The sequence below is a fragment of the Uloborus diversus genome, chromosome 6 (genome assembly GCF_026930045.1).
Source record: "Uloborus diversus isolate 005 chromosome 6, Udiv.v.3.1, whole genome shotgun sequence".
NCBI classification, from domain to species: Eukaryota; Metazoa; Arthropoda; class Arachnida; order Araneae; family Uloboridae; genus Uloborus; species Uloborus diversus.
In genome coordinates this window covers 147,537,878-147,562,789 of record NC_072736.1, presented here as the reverse complement: position 1 = coordinate 147,562,789, position 24,912 = coordinate 147,537,878, and the positions used below count along the sequence as shown (strand labels likewise).

Below are 24,912 nucleotides of genomic sequence, written 5' to 3'. Positions count from 1 at the left end.
GAGATTGTTCATATAAATCATCTTAGCATTTTATTTTATGAATAAACTGCTTTAAACAGAAAAACAGGTTTTCTATTTTAAAATGCTGATTTTTGTAAAAATTTTGATTTTTTAATATTTTTTTGCGACTGTTCCGATTTTTAAAGTTAGTTTTGTGAAGTTGCTGATTTTATTACTTGATTTTTGTGTAAGTACCAATTTTAAAATAAGATTTTTGTGAAGATACTGAAAAAAGGTAGTTAAATCAGCCTGTATTGGACCCTGATGATGATGGAAACCTTATTCTTAAGCAGAGCATAAAACAAAATCACATTTTATCTAAACATGATACTGTATTATATAAATCTTTAAAAAATATATTAAATACTTTGAGAATTTATCCTAATTTTAAGAGCAAGATGAATGAATTCATTAGTTCCAAATGCTTTGATATCAAGTTTTCTTCACTTTTCAATATCTACACATTTTTGAAATTTAAAAACAATAAAAAAAATTTGATTTAAATTTTTAAAAAAATCAAACTCTAGCTTGGATGCAAATGAATTAAAATTTTTGAGTGAGGGTGGCAAAATAAAGAGTGAGTGATTTTTCAATTGCACCATACAAAATATAAAAAAGCTTAAAAATAACAGTTAACATAAAATTATTAATATCTAAACGGTAGAATCACATAGTAAACAAAAACAAGGAAGTTCTACTGAAGTTTGATGCAATCATATTTCGAAAGGGGTAAAATGAAATTTATGCATGAAAAACACCTAAAAGTCATAAATTTTACGTCTTATCAGTAAAATTTGATACTTATATATGTTCTAGAGCTCGAAATCAATGAGCAATCATCAGTTTTCATGACTTGAGAGCATTTTTTTTGCCAAAATCATGATTTTATCCAGGTACATAGATATTCTGTATATGATAGTAACAAATGTGTAACTTAGAAATGACAGTAAAAAATATATAAACAAAGAAAGCATAAATCCAGCTATAATACTCACATCAAAAAAGTAAGTTTCATTATAAAAAAGCTGAACACAACACTTAAGTTTTCATTCAGAGTTTGAAAATAAGCCAAAACCTAAGACACAGCATGCATTGAAACACTACTGATGAATTTTTTATTACCAAGAGAAAATATTTATTCGATAATATAATAGATTACTCCCTAAAACAACTGTAAAACAAATATTTACTGCACTTACATTTGTATTAGGATATTGCACATCTTTATACATCAATCTGTTCAACGGCATGAAAGTAACTTCACCAGGTAATTGCTGACGGTTCATTTCTTGGAGAATTTTTGTACCAATTTTATCAGTTTCAACAATATGGTAAAATAACCTACAAGTTATAAGTAAATACATGAGTAATTGTTTTCTAAAAAGATTAGTACCTTTGCCTATTACAAACATATCAAAAATGAAAGAAACACAAAATGTAACTACATTTTTAAAGAGCAATTCTTGAACGTAACAAACAAGTATAAAGAACGTTCTGTAGTCAAATATGTAAATGTCAGGGGCGGCAAATAGGGGGTCGAGAGGGGAAGGTCGCATCCCCAAATTTTTCGAGAAGAATGATAAAAAATGAGCAAATTCAATTTACATAAATCGCAAATCAATGTTCAAGAAAAACAATCTTGCTGGTACTCCGTAATGGTTGATGAAACTCAACACATTTTCAGACATGAGCAAGTGTTTTCCATTTTTTAAATTATTAGAAATTCATCAAGCCTTTACCGGCCTTTTCAGAACAGAAAAAACTGAAGAATCATGGTTAATTTTATCTAAAGACTTATTTTCCTCATATAGGCTGATGGGGTTGTTTCCTTCAGTCAAAAGTAGGTACTTTTAGTCACTGAAATTGATAGAATAAGCAAAAAAAATTACATGTACCCATAAAATTCTTTCATTTTCCCAACAGTTATTTTTCAATTACCTTTTTAAAATGTCCGATTTTGCAAACAAGGCGTGGTCTTGATGACGTCATAAATGATGCTCTTTGGCACATTTTGTACTCCGTTTCAACATTATGATAATCAAGAAGCGAATTAAAATTGCGCTCTACGCTTGCTATCAACCATATCGTTGCCAATAGTGAGTAAAGATGCGAATTAAATGTTTTGCTCTGTGAATGGCAACACAGAATGACATTTTGTCATTTATGATGTCATCGGCAAAAAATGTACCATTTTATGAGACTTTTTTAGACAGTCTTTTGTGGCTTTAATCTTGTAAAAATCCTCACAAGCTAATCCGGTATTAATTTTACAAGTCAAAATTACAAATGATAAAGTAACTATCCTAAATAATCCTTCACAGTTAATTATTTTAAAACCCGTTTTGGTCATTTGTAATAAATTTATCTTTTTCCTGGACGTAAGGTGAACCGGCCGGGTCACCGGGATGTTTTCTGAAAATCGAGACTGTCCCAGTCAAACCGGGACATCTGGCAAGCCTAGTTATGAGAGGCCCGTGCAGTGGTGTGGCTGCATGATTTTCACAAGAAAATGCCTTGGTATTTTAATTTGATTGTTACGCTCATATTTTAAGTGTGTCCATTTACTGAGTGTTCATCACTTTCTTCTGTTAGAAACACATTTCAGCTGCTCAATGCATAGTATGTTTTAATAGATACTCCTTAAAAATACATACTATTTTTGAAAAAAATATCTCCCATCAACAAATACCTTTTCTGGGGAGCAATCTCCCCCCCCCCCCATATCATGATTACTTGCTGTTAGCCAATATGTGTTTTGTTCCATACTTAGGTACTGTTTGACCACGGATTGTATGTAATTTGGCAATCTGCCAAGTAAAGACGATTCCATCTGAAATAATCTAGCAGGGGAGAAGGGAAAATAACAATGGGATCTTTATGCACGCGTTTTATAATGTCACTAGTGCCTTATTCATTTATTGCATTCTCAAAAATAAAATAAGGAGAAACAAAAATAGTTACCATGGAAACAACAAAAAGAAAATAAAATATTTTCATTTCGTTCAGGAACGTAAAAGCAAAATAGTAAGCTCAGAAACTTTGTTGTGAATGAATAAATCAATTAATTTTTACCGTGAGAATATGGATCGAATATACTTGAGATTTAAAAAATGCTGCTGTGAGCAAATTTTCATGTTTACAAAACTAAGGCTAAATAATAGAGAGGCCAACGTGCACATCTGAAACAAACCAACTAACAGCCCTATAAACTAATAGAATTGTCCATTTCCGCCTATAAACCGGATATTAGCCTTTCCATGTAATTGATGGTCAAACAGTAATTCATATTTAAAACACTTAACCCCCCGAATGAAATGCTGAAATGCCGCCCCTGTGTAATGTAGTAGATTTATTTTATAGCATCATTTGACCACTGCAGTATTATTACTTAAAGTCATTTCAAAAACCATAAATTTAGCATTATTTCTTTATATTTTACATGTTTGATATAATATCCTCACATATATAATAGCCAATGATCGAGTAACGTATGAGTTTCAACAATGAAACTTGCTCCACAGTATGATAATTTGATACTATATTGTGGTAATGTTTAACATGCAGGGAAAGGCTTTATTGCGACAAGGCCGAACTGGATCCCGTACTTTAACTGTTTTACTGGTAGGAATGTGTCATTTCAGGGAACGTAGAAACGAAAAAGTGGTCAACTGTGAAAGCTATCTACTGGAGTTTAGGGTTTCACCAACCAGACAATTGCTTCCCTAAAATGTGGAAGAAGAGAAGCTATTTTCACCCATCATACTTTGATGAGCGACTTTCTAGTGCAAGAAATAAAAAAGTAATTTATACTTTAAAATCTCTAAAACAAAAGATTTAACAAGAAAAGTGATTTTCATGAAAAGTCACCAATGGACATTTCAAAATTTCGCAATTAAAACAAAATTTTTTCAAATTTTACGATTTGCATAATAAAATATCATTAAAAATGTGACGTCTCCATTTCTGCCATAAACATTTTAACAAAGTCAAAAAAAATAAGTGATCAACAACTCTCACTGCATTGATTTTATCAACTCATATAGTAAAAGACCACAATGAATGATGGCGAAGCGATAAGATTGGTCACCAACATTTGAATATAAAAGCTAAGCTAATATTTAAGTCTGGAAATTTGGCACGCTTTTAAAGATGAAACTTTAAATAATTTTCGGCTGCAGACAGGTGCAAAATTGGTTAATTAGTTTTTGGACTACACAACTGAGTTGAGTTTTCAAAAACCAAACTTTTGCTTTTTCTATTTTTGGCAAGGACCATTTTTGAAGCAGAATGTGGCAGGATTTCAAAATTGTGGCAGTTCAATGCCATTGGAGTAGATTTCCCACCCCAGCAAATCAGAATATGATATCAATAGCACCATAAAAGGCAAGTTTTTTGGCTAGCAGGGCAAAATCAAAATTAAAAAAATAAAAATACAAAAGGGGGGGGGGATGAGAGTTAACAGGAATGCAGCCTACTAGGCAGCTCAATATAGTTTAGCCTTGGTAAAGTGGTCAAGGAGAAAAGTTTTAGAACTAGAGAGTGCAAAGAACCTCGTAAAATGTAAAAGGTGCCTGAGAAGCACAAGACACACAAGGAAGGTAAAATACACAACAAATGAAATTCAAAATATTTACTTGTTTCCAGATGTGACTTCCACAGCTGTATAAATAGTCTTATCACAATCAAAATTCTCAATAAGCATCCCATAGTACGAATTGGCAATCTGTTCATGGGTTCCTCCTTTGTCTCGAAATGTTTGAAGTACTTTTTTTACACTATCACGTCCATTCAAAGTAGCCTAAGAAAAAAATCAAAAAAGTTAAGCATTTGAAATGTTAAAAGTTATGCATCTGAATAATGAATGAAGAACAAATTTTGCAGCAATTTAAGCTAATAACATTTAATATTACAGTCAGAGAGGAATTTATGAAGGGAGCTCCAACTATTTATTTCAGATGAATTCCACAAACAGGTTCCGACAAATTTCCAGACACCAGATCGCTAGGCGACTAGAAAAATATATTGGGAACACAAAAAGAAAATCTTTTTGAAGTTCTGTTAACGCTTAATGTTCCTGTAATAAAGAACCAATTTGCCTCTGAATTGGTCCTTGCTGTTAAAGGCCATTCTCAACAGTGCACTAAAATTAAGCTCTTTAAAGCACTTTGAAGGACAGATAAGTATCCTGAATTAGTAGCAGAAGAAAAGCAACATTAATAAATTATAATAAGCATACCAAGTTATATAGAGATCAGTGGACATACTTTTTAGAGGGGATATTGAAATCCCCTCTGAATTTTGATACATCAAATCATTATATATATAAAAAAAGATACATAATGATTTCATGTGTTCTTTCTCTTTCTTTTAACTCTAAAAATCTCTTTATGAAACATGGCACAGCTAAATAAAAGAAACAAGCTGAAATTCAGATTTAAAATTTAAAATTCAAAATGAGAATTTTTTGCAAAAACTCATATTGCTTCAGAAATAAATGAATTTCAAACAAAAAAGCAGAATACCTTTTTCTTTTTTTCTTTTTTTTTGAGAAAACGCAGCCTGTATGTTTTATATTTTGAGATTTTCCTTGTAGGTTACTTTAAGTAAACAATTTTTTAAATTACTTATCTTTCCAATGAAATATAACTGTAAGTAAATGATAAAGTGTTAAAAAATCCATAATGCCTAGTAAACTAAATTTTCTATGTGGGGGGGGGGGAAACCCCAATTAGTTAACAAATTTTACCTCTTTAAAGGCCACAGGTTTGAAAATGCTGCCCCAACAAATCTATACATAAATAAAAATGCGAGTGTGTATATTTTTTAAATACAGTAGACTCTCATTTTACGCAAGGGTTAGGTTCCTTGGAAATGCTGAGTAAATCAAAACCGTGAAAATTAAGTCTTAATATTAATGTCAAAATAGTGGTTAGGTTCCATAGATTAAAAAAAAAAAACTTCATTCTAGTTATGACTTACTGTATAATAATTTTAATGTGTACCTATATCAATTTCTATGCACAGCTTGAATAAAGAAAACTCACATTAATTTAGTGTTTATGAAAAGGAGATGGTCATGATAGTCTTTTGGCAGTCAAAAATTTTTGTCTATAGTTCTTTGAAGAGCATTAACGCATCCATGATCATTTCCATGATAGAATTTTCCTTCACTAAAAATCAGACAGATCATTTCTATTGTCAAGGAGTGGCTCAAAATTTTCAAAGTTAACGTTTTTGGTTCTGTGCTATCAATGTACCGGTATCCTCGTTGCTTTTGTCCCTCTTTGTCACTCCTAAATTCCAGTGAGTTCTGAACTGTGTGAGTTTAATAACTTTACTTCTGAAAAGAGCTCTGGAACCATTCACATAAAATGTCTCAAATGGCCAAAGCTAGATTATTAGCACACTAAAATGCAGTTTATTATGTGCAATTTGCAATCCTTAGGACTTTGGATTTTGAAGGAGGGGAAAATTTTATCTGTTTAAATTACTGCATTCGCGTAAAACCGAAACTCATCAGTGTAAACTAAAACACAGGTCTCAAATCTTAAACCGCAAATAATCGAAACCGCGTAAAACAAGGGTCTACTGTATATATATATAAACCTTATATTCCTGGTAGTTTTGCAACTACTAGTTTAAGCTAGTTTGCTAACCCAAGTCTTATGCCTGAAGATTTTCCATATCTCAACATGACATGAAAAGAAATGCAACATTCCAGTGCTTTCTGACACTGTGACAAACATGGAGAAAATGTAAACAAACTCCGCAGCTATCAATTGATCTGACAGGGAAAAGAAATTTTCACTGAAAAGAATGTTTTACCGTCAACTCAGGAACATGGAGAAATTTTCGAGGAAGAACCCCCCCCCCCCCGAACTTCTTCCCCTAAGTTCACCAAATTTGACTTAAATTTGCGATTTCCCCTATTCATCACCAAAGTTTAAAAAATTTAAGTTCTAAAACTTATTGAGAGAAGGCCTTCGAATTCCTTCCTTAGTCTCCAAAGATAACCTAAAGCTGAGTTCTGAATACTTCAGCTTCGAATTTTTTTCGGGGAAGGGGAACCCCGAATCCCAAGACGGTCTAAAGTTGCGCTTTTAAGACTCCAGTTTCGGAATTTCGCCTAAACAGAGCCCCCTCCCCCTTGACATTGCCAAAGACAGCCTAAAAGTTTTAAGACTTCAATTACAAACACTTTTCGGGAGAGGGTCCCAAATTCCCTTTCTCCTATGAAACTTAAGTATAGCCTCAAACAGTTTTTAATACATCAGCTACAAAACATTTTCCGTTTAGAACACCAAAACCATCTCAGCAATTCACCAAAGATTGCCTAAATTAGTGTTTTTAAGACTCCAATTTCCGATTTTTTTTTTAAACCTCCCCACACCATTAAAGACAGCCTCAACATTTTTGACTTTTAAATTTTTAAGAAATTGCAGTGGGAAAATCCCGAACCACTCCTAGCTTCAAAAACGACTTTCAATTCAGTTTTTCGATATTTTATTCTGGATCCCTTGAGTAGCCACCCCCTCCCTCGTTTTAGATTGTCCAAAAACACAAACGTTTTAAGACCTCAGTATCGTGGACTAATTTGCGGACTCACTCTCTTTGCAAGAGCAGGGTTTTTTCGCAATTTCGTGTTGCCATTATTTTTCTCGTTTCCTTTTCTTTCTCTCGCCCCCCCCCCCCCCCCTCATATGTCCATTCTAGCGAGTGTTAGATTGGAAGACATTAGAATTTAGTGATTCCTCAAGTCCAAGAATATTTACCAGAAACATGTTGAAAATGCAGGAACAGTTGCCCATCGGTGTTTCAAAACAAGCTCGAAAATTTCCCCCGAGTCTTTCCAAAATTCCCATTTTCACTAAAATCTTTAAAGTCCCTGATAGTTCCCGTTTTGCCTGGTGTGTGGACGCACTATGTTGTGGCGTAAACATTTCACCCGTCAGCAATCACTCTCAATCGGGGGTTTAGATTCAACTCTAAGACATTTTTTGAAAAAAAAAAAACAAAAGGATGATCGAAAACGGAAAGAGAAAAGGTTAAATTTTCAAATAGAGACGATTAATTAGATAAATCAGGGAGAATAATGAGCAACTTCGCGGTCTGCAATGCAGTGAGTTGGAAATAATGGAGCGAGTCTAAAAGCCACTCCTTCCAAAAGTATGTTGCAAACAAAACAAGCCCATGGTTAAAAATCGAGAGAGTGTCGATGTAAATTCGTAGTTATGGAACGGTTCAGTAATTAAAGCATATTTTTAAACACTCAATTTATCTTTTTTAAGTAAAAACTGAAGGAAAGTCATCGAATTTCTTTCCGTTCCGACCTCCGTCTCAGAAATTTTCTCCAAGACGGAAATCCAACCTGAGACGGAAGGTCTTGCACCCATGCCCACAACCCTTGGCTTCCAGCTCTAGTAATTCTCCAGACTGGTAATGAAATGTCAACTTCTGTTTGAGATGTCCATTGATTGATGGTTGCTGTTAGGTTGGTCGGCCTACCATGTTCCTCGTATTTTTAGTCTGATTCAAGTCCCTGGAGTACGATATCAAGATGAAATAAGGACTGTTCGGATAACATCGGCGATGTGCGGACATTTGGTATAAGATTTAAAGTTTCTCTTCAATTGTTTCTGCAATACTTTGTCATATTGCTGGACAGATTTTTTTAGGATTATATAAGCTTTTTGAAATTTTTTCTAACTTGTTGTATTGTATAAATGTTAATGATTTACCTAAACATGTTTCTCAGTTTGGTTCAACTAGGACACATTTGTGAGGTCCATTAAAATTTAGTTAGTTTTCTCAAACAAAAATTAACTTTGTATCCAAGTCTGAAAAGAGCATTACAAAAAGCATGATAAAGATTTGATTCTCGCAAAAACAGCATAAAATAACAATTATAACTTAAATAGCAAAAAAAAAAAAAAACTTGAAAGCAAAGAAAGTATGCAATAAATTTATTTTGTATGAAAGAAATGAAATTGAACAAAAACACACCTTTCCGGTCATTGATCTTAAACCTTGATCTTTCTTTGACAACTCTTCTTTCAGCATTGATAAATTTTGCTGCATAGCATTTTCTTGCCTCCAAAGCTCACTTTAAAATAACAGGAAAATTAATTTGAATAATATAACATAAAACTTCATAAGTAATCATAGTTTTTAGGAAACCAAAAGACATGTGGCTTTAGCTATAAATTAAGTAAACCTACTTTCTTTCACTTTGAAGAGAATCCTTTTTCTTCTTCATTTCATAAAAACCCTTATTTTGATTATCAATACTTTCTCGCTGAGTTTCCATTTCTTTTGTTTTTTCCTACAAAATAAATATGAATTCAGAACATTCTTATTAGCACAAAGAAACGAAGATTTTTAAAGAATAATTAAGCAAATTTATTTTCATATACGTTCAAAACATTTGCTTTTGAGTCAGATAAAATACCAGATACACAAAACACAGCAACGCCTCTTTATATCGCTCATTTAGTAACATGATGCTTTTCCATTGTCTTGCAAAAAAATAATAACAAATAAAAAACTTGCTTTAAATTTGAGACCATTGTGGTAAAAATATTTTATATCTGACAAAAAGACATTTCTTTATTTAACATCAATAAATAATACTGGCATGATTTTCCATCCATCTAACATTCAACCATAAGAATATTTCATAGTTGAATCAGCTTAATGTGAACACAAACGATTGACCTGATACTCATGTATATACAGTCACATTCGTTTATAGCAAAGCTGAAAATAGTGAATTTATGGCCATAATGTAATAGCTTCAATTCCCCTTTACTTCTTGCTGTCCATTATCAAACTTTTAATATGAGGGCAAGTCAAAAAGTCTTTGCGCCAATTTTTTTCAGCCAAAATATGGCTGTGAATACAATGTGATCATATACAATCCCAGGAGTGACACTTCTTTGAACCATATCAGCCGTATCTGCCTTTTGCTCCAAAGAACGGAGCTGCTATCAGTCATTTAAGATGACAGTTGCTCTTCAGACATTCACAGCTTATGAGTAGCAAAGTGTTATTCGTTTTGTATGGAACAAGGGACAAAAGCCCATAGCAATTCACAGGGAAATGCACCTGCAGTCCAGATCTTGCACCTGGTGATTTTTACGATTTTGGTTCACTGAAGAAGTTTCTGGCAGGACAGAAGCCAAGAACACGGCCCGACGGTGATTCCACAGCAGCCTGAAGAATTCTACCACATGGGGATCTCTAATTTAGTGCTGCGATGGGACCAATGTCTGAACCGGTGTTGTGACCTATGTGGAGAAATAACGTAAGGTACATAGTATACTACGTATATTTGTGAATACCTGTATGTACTGTTTTTGGCGGGGGAAAAATAGTCGCTAAGACTTTTTGATTTGCCCTCGTACTTAAGTTATGGCTATAAAGTAAATCTATTAAGTCCCTTCGAGTTTGTTACGAATGGCCACAACTGTATATTGAATGCTTACTACCAAACGGCACGACCTTGAGGGTTGATTTAGACAAAATCCTAGATATAGGTCCATTCCCATTCGGTATGAGCCCAGGTAAAGCGGTTTGACTGCATAGGCCCTAGTTCGGCTGCAACGGGGATCCAAAGTTGCTAATTTGGACCCAGATTTGACAATGGAGTTTCTTTCAGAATTACCATTCCCCCCCCCCCCCCCCCTTTTCTGCTTTTGTACTGCAATATGAGCCATTTGTATGCACTTGCCTTTGAACTAATTACGTTGAATACTAATTTTTAATAAGTGGTTCTCAAATTTAAATTGGACTCCTTTGAATGCCTAAATAACATACTTACAGGATATTTATCGTTTGCAAATGAAACTAATTATTTTCGTTTTATATTAATTCTAGGCTAGTAAAAAGTATACGTTTGCTAATGAAAGCATTTACTTTTACAGGATATTTATCGTCTATTTTCAAAGATATTCCACAATGATAAGCAAAAATGAGAGGGGGGGGGGGGAAAGCTCTAATTTATTGCACATGGCAAAAAAAAAATACGAAATCGTTTCGACATTTCACGTAACTAAAATAATGCCCATAAATACACATAGGTGTTCTCCCCTTACACTTGCTGTACTAACAAAAGATGCCAAATACGTTGAGACATCGAATACAGTGTCGAAGTCTGAAAATCCAGTAGAAATTCCATTGCGTTTCTGGGTCCAAACTAGCAACTTTGGATCCTCCTTACAGCCAAACTAGGGCCTATGCAGTCAAACCGCTTTACCTGGTCTCATATCTAGTGGGATATGACCTCTATCTAGAATTTTGTCCATATCCGTGACCCTCAAGGTTGTGCCGTTTGGTCGTTAGTAATTGTGGTAAAACTAAGGGAGATGGCGAGTATTTTCTACTGAACCCTTCGCTACATAATGAGGCCAGAAGTACCTTTAGGCAAAGTTTAGTATGTTTGTCCTGTTGTTGGCCTCCTGTTCTTTCGGATCTAGTGAAAAGTTCCGAGAGACTTGCTGTTTTTTGGAATTTTGTTTTGTGTTTTGGACTGTAATTGTTTTAGTGTCTTATGCTATTCTTGAATGTGTTGATGGTTTGTTTTTAGCTTTTTGTGATTATTTTACTTACTTTTGTAAGCCTCATGTTATACTTTGTGGGGCATGAGGAGTTTTGAACTCTCTTAATTAAAAAAAAGAAAAAAAAAAACTGTACATTGAAATACATGATTAAGTTCTAAGAGACCTTAACTTTTTATTTTTTCATGTTTAATCCTACTTTTATGACACTTGAAAAATTGCCCAATAGAAAATCTCACATGATTATATTCAATATTTTTAGACTAATTATTGGGGGAAAAAATGAAATTTTAGTTATTTATTTCATCTAAAACGCCTGGTTAATTTCAATTTGTAAAGATGATGTAAAAAGATAAGCGCATTTTAAAATACAGTAGACCCTCATTTTAAATGTGTTTATTTTATATGGATTTGATTCTACCCTGGTTAAGGCTTGAAGTCTTTATTTTACGTGGATGAGTTTTGATTTTACGTTGATGTAGAATTGTAAACAGATAAAATTTTACCTTCTCTCAAAATCCAAACCCAAGAGATTACAGATAACATGCAATAAAATGCAGTTTGGCACACTAATAAACAAGCTTGGGCCACTGGAGACATTTTTTGAGATTGATTCCTGAGCTCTTTTCAGGAGTAAAGTTATTAAACTCACAATACTGAGAGCTCACTCGAAGATGAGCTTATGGAAGTGACTAAGGAGCACAAAACAAACGACATCAACATTAATGACACACAACCAAAAACTTTCACTATGCATCCAGCTATGTTCTGTAGCATAGGAGTTTTGGCTCTTGCTTTGTCGACGGTTTGATTTCCTTGATCATGCTTTGCAGATGACTTGGTTACTTCTTTGACTGTAAATATGTTACATTTTATCTCCAATCAGTAAATTCTGGCACTTAGGTTGTCTGATTGTGGGAAGAAAATTGTTAAATAGATTATGACCATAAAGAAACATCTAATTATACAATCCATAGAAATAAGGTAAAAAGAAAAGTTAAAATCAGTTTTAGTTTGGGGAATAATTTTGTCGAATCTATTGAGGTATTGGGTTAGTATTTTTCATGTTTTTAATTTATGCATGAGCTAATTGTCCAATTAACTTTATATTGTCTTTACAATGACTTATTCCTCATTTAATGGCAGCTAACTACAAGTTACCTACATGTGTTGGAAATTGTTATGAATGCTCTACGAGCTTTGCATACTTTGTTATGCATTAGCATTAATCCAAGCTATTCTTTGTACAGCTCTTTGGGCTATTTTTCATTCTTTCAATGTTTGAGAATTATTCCATCAAAATTTGGTGTTTTGGTTTATGATAGCGTGGAGTTTTCCTTGACATTATAGACTGTTCGATCACTGCTATTTCTATGGCTGCAACATTAAATTTTATGAGTTATATCCAGGGTGGAAAAAGTAGCATTTGAATTTCAGAAGCTAAAATGATCTGATAATATTAAGCTTTCAAGTTATAGAATATCTAACAATATCTAAAATTTCTTTTAGCTTTTATGAAACTACAATCGATTTTACCTCTATTTTAGCATCTAACGTTTTCTTTTTCTCTACATCTTTAGTAAAATCTTCTTGGAGGCGTTCAATCTGAAAGCATAGAATGAAACTAATAAATAAAGGAAACGAATAAATAAGTATAGGAATACACTATGGAAAATAATCAGAAGTGCATAAATTTACCTGATCTTTTTTGTCTCTTATAGCTTTCTGAAGAGACTTCAATTCCTTCTGAATCCATTTATCTCTCTCAGCTTTAGAAGTAAATTGGCTTCCTCGCCCCTGCTTTGCATAAAGTTCTGTTCTTTTTTGTTCCTTTAAACTTAGCCTAAAAAAATATTACAAAATAATACAAATAACTTTAAGGAACTGTTAAAATACTTTCTAAAAAAGATTTTTTTTCCTTAAAAGTTCATAAATTTCTTCAAAGAAAAAATATTAAACATGAAAGCATTAACTAAAGTTTCATGACTTTATTCCGTTTATTCTAAGTATTTGTGCAACAGTAAGAAAAAATTAGGTAGAACTTAATGTATCAGTTAAAAGCAGAGTGACAAGGATTTACCATCCCATTCAAAACTTTTGTAAATTTGTATTTTGCATACAAACATCAAAAACAGAATAAAATATACATGAATAACACATTTTATAAATATTAAAATATAAGTTAAAGCACAATTTATTAAATGAACATTCAAATATGAATTAAATAATGTACAAAACTTAATCATATGATTCTAATCTTGTTACATAAAAGTTGTAGTTTACCACTAAAAAATTAAATTTACACAAATTAATTGAAAGATTTAATTTATTATCATTTTTTAAACAGTAACCAAATTTACTAATACAGTCGACTTGAAAATATGAGGTTTTGTTTAATTGGAGGTGCTTTATAAATATTTTAAAGCATATTCTTTAATATTGTAGCTAAAATATTTGTTGTATTAAAATCTGAAAATCGAAAATCTTTGGCAATAGTAAAACTTTAGTAGCTACATACTACAGTGAAACCTCAATTTTACGTTTCTCAAAGAGCTGGGTTAAAAAAAAAGTAAAATACAAGAAAAGAAAGCAAAAATCAAACAGAAAAAAAACTTAAGATAGTAAAGATGACTTTTTCAAAAGGTATAATAATCAACATTTTAGGAAAAGAGCATTAGTATTCACACCATTTTAGATCTTTTTAACACATTTATTTAAGAATCTGGACGTTTAGGTTGAAAATAGTCCTTAACAGTGGATTGTTTTTTAGTTATTTATTTCAAAGTAAATGCACCATCTTCCAGGATTGAAATACTTTGCAAGTTTTTCCCCTGGTATTTATAAGAGAGAGAAGCCTTTCTCTGATTTTAAGCTCTTCAATGCAATATTGAAAGAAGAGACGGGCCTAGCCTCCAGTTCTTATTGCTCATTTTCATTAGCGAACAAAAAATTCATAATGGCGGCTATGGATGGAGCAGTAGCATTTCTGTTTGCATAGATTAGCTTTTGACAACATCAATTTTCCCTAAAACATTACAAATGAATCGCTTATTTTAGAACTTTTTTTAACTTCCCCAGGAAAACCTAAACAATCTTATTTACAATAAAGTGAAAAATTGGAAGACGCTGTTCTGCTGCATCCCTTCCTACTGTGTAAGAATAACAAAAAATATCGAAAAGTAATAATGGTTATGCTTACTCTCTCGTTGCAACCTCTTCTCTTTTCTTCTCCTCTTCATATTTGGGACGAATTGCTTCCAACTGTTTTAATTTCACTTCAATAGTTTCTTTCAGTTTATCTAATTCTCTTTCTGCTCTTTTTCTGGAACTGTCATCACCTTCAACCTCGTCTTTAAGATCTTTTATAGTCAGTTCTAAGCGAGTTTTCTCTTTAAAAAGAGACTGCTGTTCATGGTTCAAAGCTTCTTTTTCCTCTCGATAGGACTGGGTTTTGCCTTTGATGTCTCTTAAGTCTTTATTTAATTTCTGGAAATAATTGATGACATCATTACACAACAATAATAAATGTAATTAGGTGAAACAAAAACTGAAGACTCAAAAATTACTGAAAAAGACTTAAAATATTTATTTAATTTGTATAAAATATAACTGTATTGAATCAGCACTAACGTAACTGTATTAGATTAGTACTAACATAACTGTATTGGATTAATACTAACGTAACTGCATTGGATCAGTACTAACGTAACTGCATTGGATCAGCACTAACGGGCAAATGAGTAAACTGCGCACACCGCCTTGTCGGCAATGATATCATTGAAGGTCTGGAACTGAGCTGCTTATGCATGCGTCTATGAGCAGGATTAGGTCATACCTCTACGCAGAGTAAGAGGTGCTTACGTATTAGTAGCACCTTTCTCATTTTAAAATTTAGCTACATGTTTTTCTTGAAAGTACTCTTTCTCAGATAATTCTTTAACTGTTGAAAAGGTTGGTTGTTGCAATATGTCTGTCTTACCTTTTGGAATCACAGCTAGTCTCTTGCCACAGTCTACAAGTGAAACTGCAAGTGAAACATCTACAAGTGAAACTGTCAAATGGGTTGCAAGTTTTTTGGTCGCACTTTGAGAATGGATAAGTTAACGCAATATTAACTAATTAGTTGGTTAAGTGGATTGCTTCTGTAGTTGTTTTTAAAGGTCTGGCTTTGAGCTTAAGTTATGTTTTGATCTGTATTTTGTATGTAGTCAAATCTCTTAATAAATGTTGGTTTTGAGTACTTTTGATTATGTTTACCATCTAATTCCTGCTAAATTAGATTCTAATTTCGCTGATCATATTAACTAAGATACATTGACATATGTTAGAGTAATTAAGACTTTCCATATTTAAAAAGCTTATCAATAAAGTGACGATAGTTAGTTTTCTGAATACTTATATCTCCTCGTTAGGGTGCATTGGCATTATAATGTTGTTTAGGTAAGAAGGGAAAAGACAATTTACGAATGGCACATTGATAGAATAAATGGCACATTGGAGATGCAAACAGTTTTAAAAAAAACCTTTTTTTCACCTGAACTATTCCCAAGGAAGGGGACCTCAATAATTTGGTGGGAATCCCGCCATCCAATCCTAAATTTTAGCCCCAATCCTATTGTAAACAAATGTGAATAAATAATCGAGAAATTAAAATCATATCACATATATGTATAACTTACTTTTATTTGATCAGCTGCCTGTTGTGCATCTTCCCTCAGTTTTTCTGTAGTTGAACTGTTTGTTTCTCTTTTGTTGTCAAGCTATAATGTAGTGAAAACAACAAGATAAAAATAAATAGAGAAATTTGAACTAAGACTACTATTTTTAAACACTAAAATCAATTCAAAAAGATGTGTGCAATACACTTCTAAACACTGTCTGGAAAAAAAAAAGGAAAGAGAAAGAGAGGGAAGGAGAAAATGTACATGGTTCAAATTAAAAATATTGTAAAAAGTGTTTTGGCAGATAGTTTTATCAGAAAGACGGCTGAAATAAGAAAAACGCAAATTTCTCAGTTGCAATTTGATAGTACACTTAACCTACAGTCTGAGACATAATTTATTATTAAATAGTCAATCACTTTTGTTGAATTTCCTCTTTTAAAAACAAGTAAGAACACCATTTTTCAATCGGATAATTTTGAACAACACTGCATTTTTATCTACCTTTTCTCATGTTTTAGCATAAAGGCTTAGGTTTTATGGTGCAAAAAGAATGTCAAACATTTTGAAATTGAAATGTAGGAGGCATAAAAAATGACCACATGCTCCGCAGGAACTCCTGCACATTTGAATCCAAAAGTTACGATTCTGTCTTATCTGTTCTTATCTGCATGCCTACAATGTGTTCAATAAAACCATATTTTAAAAAGGTAGAATAGCAAAAGGGGAGTGAGTGACTAGTGTTAGCACTAGACAAGCGCATATTGAAAATTAAATGTGGAATAATGAGTGTTTTCAAACACACAAGTAGTTTAAAAAAAAAAAAAAAATCCCCCTGATATGGCACAGAAAAACAGAATGATAAATGGAGAAAAAAAAGTTTCAATGCATTCAACTTTTTCCTAATTGTGCTAGTATAACTATGGTCCCAGTAAAAAAATACCTGTTTTGCAATCATGCTAACTGGAGAAAATAATTTATTGGGTACTAAAAAATAATTTTATCTCTTGGTACGGTAGCCATGTGTATATGCATATATGCATTTTGTTCTATAAATAATATGGTTCATTTGTGTGTATTAATTACTACATAAAAAAAAGAAAGAAATATGTGCTAACAGCATTTTACTGATCCTTCCTGTAAGGTTGAATACTATGGTCATCATTTAATGAAACCTTGAGACATTTATAACATTCCCGTTAAATACTGAGACTTACTTCAGTTATTGGTCACTTCAGAGGATTTTTTTATTTTGTTTTGTGGATTAGTACTATAGACCTTTGACTGTAGTGATTGGTTCTGTTGAACTACCCTTTCACATATTTTTATGCAAGTGGCATTACATTATTCAATAATATCTGCAGAAATTTTAACTTACTTTGTACAAATGAAATCTTAATAATGTATAATAGAGGTGTTTCAGTTTAAATTTAAACAGATAATACAGTAAAATATTACCATAAAAAATTAATAAATCAAGCATTGAACACTTAATGAAAGAATTTGGAAAAGTTTTTCACTTATGAGATGCACATGTTTAAGACAATCAAATATTTCATCACTTTAATTCATAGAGGACTCGCTTTTTCCTAAAATTAACTATGTTGCTTGACTTAGTGGCAACCCTAAATATGAAACCAATTTGCAGATTTTGACCTCTAAAATATTATTCTTGGAAAAAAAATATATTTGATAACAATAGATAACTTGGTACAGACTTACCTCATCTAACTTCTTTCGGGCATCTTTCAGCTCATGATCATAAATTGTATATTCCAAAGATCTAGAGAGAGAAATATTTTATAAAATATTTTCAACAAACTGGACATTAGTCCGAAAAAACAAATCATGCTTCTAATCAGGGATTAACAAAAACTAAAGTCTTAATCGCCAAAAAAAAAATACAGATATACAGTGGATGCCGATTAATTGAATCAGTGGTTAATTGAATGAACCACTTGAATGAATCAAACAGAATAAAATCCAGCTTTACTGAATTAGATGCTTTATTGAATCAGCTGCTTTAAGGAATCAAAACTGTTTAGAACAAACATGATTCTTATAAAGGACAGCCACTGTATATATACGTCAAATTAAAAACTGAAGCAGAAAAAAAGGTCTACACCTTGAATGTTAAAATTATTTCAAAAACATTTCTTCAAAACCCTGAATTATTGAAAATAATTGAGGAAATCTTTATACTTCTTCAATTAATGTATAAAGAAAAAAAAACTTAATGCATTTTTATATATTATCTTTATACTTCCTCACTTAATGTATAAAGAAAAAAAATCTTAATGCATTTTTTTCCTTCTGAAAAAAAAAATGTATAAAGAAATAATAATAAAAATTTAAACCTTTTAAGAAAATTTCCCTGTTCAGCTTGAAATGCTTTAAACGATATAAATATACTACAACTATATATAAGGTTGGGCCGAAAAAAACTTTTTTTTTCTTATTTTGATAATGGCATACGGGTTTGTCGAACCCTACCTCTAATTGAGCTAATCACTACTTTTGACTTGTGATATCCCAAACAGAATGAATGCATAGATTCAAGAAAGCTTTTAATCTTTAAAAAAATGAAGAATACAACCAGGGGTCTGGTCAGAGGATATTTGGGTCCGTTAACGGGCCCTTCACAAAAATCCGATCAACCAAAACGAACCTTTCACAAAATCCGGATCAAACAAAACAGACCTTTCACAAAATCTGGATCAAACAAAACGGACCTTTCACAAAATCCAGATCAAGGATCAACCAAAACGGACCCTTCACAAAATTCTGATAAACAAGAACTGATCTTTCAAATTGTTTTTTGAAAGAGCAAATCTGAAAGCAAAATAACACATATTAAACCTATAACTTTTGAAACCTTTTTTGAAGTCAAATTAGAGGGATCAGCTATACAAAATCTGCTAATTTTGCAAAGAAAAAAAAAATCAGCACTCTTGTGATGCTCCTGCAAGCGATAAATTGCTACTGCCAAATAAATATAATGCTTGTTTGTTTCTTGGAAAGAAATTAACAGCTGAAAACAAGTTTGGTTTTAAATAATTTTGTTTGTTTTATCACAGCTAATTAGCAGCAGTGTTGCTGTAAACTTTTCTGAAAATGCTTTGGTAAGCACTTTTCTTTTCTCCCCGCTGATGATTTAATAAACAATAATAATATATATCAGCGAAATGAACTTAGAACTACAAAGGGTGGGGAAAAAATATGATCCGTTCAGATAGAGTTACCAGCTTCAAAATTATCGCCATGCCATTTGCTATTTAGCGTCTGGCGTTAAACCTTTATAATGACTTGATTAGAAAATACTCTCATCATTTTAAAAGTTTGTCAATATTTGCATTTTTATGGTGCTGTGCGATGTTTAACTGTTTTTTTTTTGTTATTTTTTGAGAAAATTATATGCGTTTGATTTTTCGATGCTAACAAGGATGATTAACTTTAAATAAACTGTTTTACTTGCCCTTTTTTTTCTTTAGATGTCTACATTTTGAAAAATACAATCTTTTAACATCCGATATAAGAATCATATTTTGTTCTTTTTTCAAGCTAACTTCGCTTTATTAATTGCAAATAAATGAAAAGTCTCTATTTTTGTTAGAACACTCATTTCAAGTTTTTAAAGCAAATTTCCATTTTCTTTATGAGTCAAAAATTAAAATGCTGAATCGATGGCTTAATTTTATTTTTGTTCAACTGTGTCCACAGATATTAATGATATGTTTATCATAGTACTCTAAAATGCAATTTAAAAATAATTTTATCAAAAATATTTCTTTTACAAGCCGTTTTTATACCTTTGATGCCTTCACTTTGAGAAATGCGATCTCTTTGCATCCGCTGTGGGAATCCGATTTTTTGAATTTTTGATGTTTAATACGCTTTGTTAAGAAGTAAACAAAATCTCTTTGTATTTATCTCTTTGTATTATTATTAAAATCACGGAATTTATAAGTTTGAAATGGAATTCTGTGCTTTTTAAGAGTGTCTTGGGTAAAAAAGTTAAATGCTGAACCCTCGTCTGAATTTTACTCATTTATTTATTTTGTTACAATTATTTTAAATGCTGTACAGAAATATTTCTAGAATAATTTAACATAATGTAGAATGGTAGATAAATATTGCTACTTGAGGGAGCGATGCCCCCCCCCCCACCCGCCAAATACTAGAAAAACATCCCAGAATGATATTCTCAACATAGAAGAGGAAAACACTCTACTCTAAATTTAAATGATGCATTTGTGCACGCTCTAAATTCTAAAATCTCGATTTAACAAAAGAAAAATTTTTTTTTGCGAAATTATTTGATTCTTCACAAAATTAATTCACTTTTCACAAAATTATTTTATTTTTCACAAAAAACAAGGATGTCAGCCCGTGGATGACCAGGGCAGCACGTGCTTTAATTAACTGCAGATGGGACAGGTGTCCCACACATGGTCAGGCCGGAAATGCCAAAGAACCGGCTAGCCGTGGGAAAAAGATAAGACATTCGACGCTGGAAGTGGAAAGAGACCGGTGGTCTGATAGCCAGGCTCTGGGCTTGGTGATGATTGGTAATGGTAAAAACGTTGTACATATTGTATTATAAATGATATAAATAACCAAGACATTCATTAATAAAAGTTTAAATAAACAAAATGAACTCCAGAATGTAATAATTTCAAACGAACTGCACAATAATACAGCGCAGAAAAAGAAAAAAGTGACAAGGAGTTCACAATGGCGCAGTCGACAGGATATGTTTAAAAAGAAGCCGCTGCGGATCAATTGAAAAGGACGTTTCTATATGATCCTGTGGGGATTAGCTGAATAAGCGGAGTCCGGTGAACCAGAATTATGATTCAAGGGAATCTTCAGCGAACTGGGAATGGAGCCAGGAGGTGTATAGCCAAGTGATAGCAACATTGGAGCTAGACGTGCAAGAAAAGTGATCAAGCCCTGTGATTGGAAAGGAAGTGAACGATATCGTGGATGCTGATGTTCTTTGCCGGAAGAAAAATATCAGAAATGGTAAGCTTTCTATTCCCAAACATACTGTTGGTTCTAAGAGCTCTGAGTTGTTGTTATTGGTAAAAGGGTACAGGGAGAAATACTCGTGAAAAGAATTAAGTGCATATTTAATGAGTGAATTAAGTTATTTATATAATGATAATGGTGTATGAGTAGCAGGAAATGAATAATTTAAGAGGTATTTAAATGCAAATAAGGAGTAACTGTATTTATGCAATGTGTTACTATTGGGGTAGGAATACTGTAAAGATAAATAAGTTACAACAAATTAGTATCTTTATTGATGTAAAAATACTATAAAAGTAGTAATTGCCAGGAAAAGATATTTTTATTGGTGTAAAAATATAGTAAAGGAATTGCAAGTTTTGAGTAATATTATTTAGATGAAGTTGTTGGAATACGGAGATCTAAGTAAATTACTGGTTATTAATTTCATGGTTGGAAAAATACAGAATTGAATTGCAAAGTGGTGAATAATGTAATTTAGATAAAATATAACTATTGCTCTAGGAATACTGTAGTATGAATGAATTATGAGTTGTATTTGTATTGTTGTATAAATACGGTAATCGAATCACTATCGGTTGGAAAGGATATATATGGAGTAGTGATATCTCTCTATGATTTATAACAGGAAATTGTTATTTTTATCATTGCATTTGTATGTGAATGAGTTATGTTAGTGAGGAGTTAAAATTTCGAATGAGATTTAAATTTCAAAGCTTCAAGGGATAAGCTAAAAAATTGCCAGGGTAAGGGATTTTGATATTGTAGTAAAATCTCGCAATGGCCTTTTTAGCAAAACAGAAGAAAGCAGATTTGATTGCATTAGCAGAAGAGTTAGGGGAAGTTGTAACTCCAAATCTCACCTTACTACAGTTGAGGAAATTAATTATAGATTCCACAGACTACGAGGAAGAATTAATTAAAAATATGCTAGAGACGATAGTGGAAGAGAGGTTGGAAAGGGAAAGGGAGGAAAAACAAAGAGAAAAAGAGGAGAAACAAAGAGAACATGAGTATAGAATGTTAGAACTAAAAATTAAAAATCCTGCTCAGGAAATTTCGGGAGGTAGGGAACAAGTTGCAGATGAGTTCACGAGTTATTTGAATAAGATGAGGAACGCGTTAGAACCACCGAAGAGAGTAGAAGATTGGCCTTTCTATTTTCAAAATGTAGAAAGAACGTTTAGAATATATGAGATTCCAGAAGGGCAATGGGGAAAGTTATTAGTATATAAGTTAAATGACGATATAAGAATGAGTACATGGATAAGTGAGGAGAATCTGAGCGATTATCATAAAATCAAAGAGATAATTTTGAAGAGATATCAAATCACCCCCTTACAACACAAAAAGAACTGGGAAAATTGTGTGAAAGTAAAGAAAGAATCATATACTCAATTTTCATATCGTCTAAGTACAGCATTAAATTTATATTTAAAGGCTAGGGAAATTACCACTTTGGAAGAACTAAAACAACTGTTGATAGCGGATAAAATTAAAGATAATTTAGGACCGCAAATAAAATCACATATATACTTAAAGGAAACAGAAAGCTGGTTACCGTTGGAGAAGTTGACTAATGAAATCGATAATTTTATTTCTGCTATGCCCGAATATGGGGATCAAAAGGTAAATAAATGGGTAGAGAAAGAGCTGATGGAAAGGAATAAAGAAAACCATCAGCAGAGCCGTATGAACGCTCGTTATGATCAATATAAGGAGGGCGGAAGGGAAAGTAGAAGTAATAACCGATTTGAACGACAAAATACAAGAAAAGATCAAAATACAATGCAATGCTATGAGTGTCAAGAAGTAGGACATTTTAAACGGGCTTGCCCGAAGTTCAAAGCGTCAAGTAAAACCCAACACAAAACGCCAGAAGAGAGGGGAATTAATAAGATATGTATTCCTATAAATAATTCAGAGTTGGTGCTCAGAGATATCGAGGAGGGTAAATTGGAGAAGGATAGACCAATAGTTGATATTGCTATTGATGGACATAAATGTAGAGCCCTTGTAGATACTGGTGCGGAAATTAGTGTTTTTCGAAGATCAATAATCCCCGATAAATATTTAGAATCGGTGGGAAAAATATTTCTTAGACCGGCAATCGGTCCGCAAGTAGAAGCGCAACTGGCGGCAGTACCTGTGAGTTTGTGGAAAGGAGCTGAGGAGTCAGTAAATCCTTACGTAACTGTGCATGTGGCTGTAGCAGAAAATTTAAATGAGATTGCGTTAATTACGCCCGAGGTTTATAGACTAGTGAATGAACAATGGGAAAAATATTGTGGAGAAGCAGAGCAAGTAGCCATGGTCCGTGAGCTGCGCGAAGTAACAGCGGGGGAAAGCGAAGAAAGCCGCAGCGAGTCAGAAGGGGGGAGGAAAGAAGAAACCAAAGGGTTTGGAGATGACGGAGAAGAAAGCCCGAGCGTTACATCTCTGGGAAACTTGGAATGGGAAAAAGGAGAAACAGCAGGGGTGTTAGATTCAAGACAGTTTTCTCAATCGGAGAATTTTCGAAAGGAGCAAGCGGAATGTCAGACTCTTATCAATGCTTTCAAAGATGCGGAACAGGCAAAGAATGGATATTTGGTAGAATCGGGACTTTTATATCACAAGGGGATGGTAGCCGGACAAGAAATTAGACAATTAGTAGTTCCTTTCAATAAAAGGAGAGAGATTTTAAAATTGGCACATGAAACTTTAACAGGAGGTCATCTAGGGACAAAGAAAACCCGCGATAGGATACAACTGTCTTTTTGGTGGGAAGGATTAACGAAAGAAGTTAATGCGTTTTGTGAAAGTTGTGACAATTGTCAGTTACGGCGTAAAGTACGAGTAAATGACCGGGCTCCAATTGAAGCAGTGGTACGCCCTGGGTTACCGTTTCAAGTCCTAAACGCTGATATATTTGGACCAATAGAACCAAAATCCTCTAGGGGGCATCGATATGTATTGTGTGTCATGGATCAACACAGTAGATGGCCAGAGGCAATACCTCTAAAATCCTTACATGCGAAGCCGACATGTGAGGCATTTATAGACATATTTATGAGAACCGGGATACCACGAATGATTGCAATGGATAATGCATCGAATTTCAAGGCTAAATTAACTCAGGAATTATCGAAGAAACTAGGAGTAACCCCAAAGTTTTCTTGCCCAGGGTACCCCCAGTCCAATGGTTTGGTAGAGAGATTTGTGGCGACAATGAAAAATATGCTGCACCATGCAATCAAAAGTCATGGGAGGTCCTGGGACAAACAGTTGCCATTTTTGTTATGGGCGTATCGGGAGGTTCCCAATTCTACGACTGGAGTTCCTCCGTTTATGTTAGTATATGGGCATCTTCCCATAGGACCACTGGCAATATTAAAAGCTAGTTGGGAGGGAGATATAATCTTGCCTGAAGGAATAGGCCGATCAGTCGGGGAGTATCTATTTACACTAAGGGAGAAATTAGAGAAAGCAAAAGAATTTGCTTGCGAACAAGCGGAAGTACAACAAAAGAAGTATACACACCATCATAATCTGAGGTCACGAGAGAGACAATTTCAGGTGGGGGATGAGGTGATTGTATTAATCCCGGACTCTACAAATAAAATCTGTTCAAAATGGCAAGGACCAGGGGAGATAGTAGAAAAGAAATCACAACATTCATACTT

General features: G+C 33.1%; 1 protein-coding gene across 1 annotated transcript in view; it reads right to left on the bottom strand.

Annotated features, from left to right (window-relative positions):
• LOC129223845 (structural maintenance of chromosomes protein 3-like) overlaps window positions 1-24,912 on the bottom strand; it is an 86,351-nt gene that overhangs the window by 42,522 nt on the left and 18,917 nt on the right. The window contains exons 8-16 of the mRNA XM_054858208.1: window positions 17,939-17,999; window positions 16,235-16,315; window positions 14,755-15,041; window positions 13,254-13,398; window positions 13,092-13,160; window positions 9,219-9,322; window positions 9,004-9,103; window positions 4,635-4,798; window positions 1,200-1,341 (exon numbers count right to left, since the gene is read on the bottom strand). Coding sequence (XP_054714183.1) covers window positions 1,200-1,341; window positions 4,635-4,798; window positions 9,004-9,103; window positions 9,219-9,322; window positions 13,092-13,160; window positions 13,254-13,398; window positions 14,755-15,041; window positions 16,235-16,315; window positions 17,939-17,999 — 1,153 coding nt within the window. The remainder of the gene's footprint in view (window positions 1-1,199; window positions 1,342-4,634; window positions 4,799-9,003; window positions 9,104-9,218; window positions 9,323-13,091; window positions 13,161-13,253; window positions 13,399-14,754; window positions 15,042-16,234; window positions 16,316-17,938; window positions 18,000-24,912) is intronic.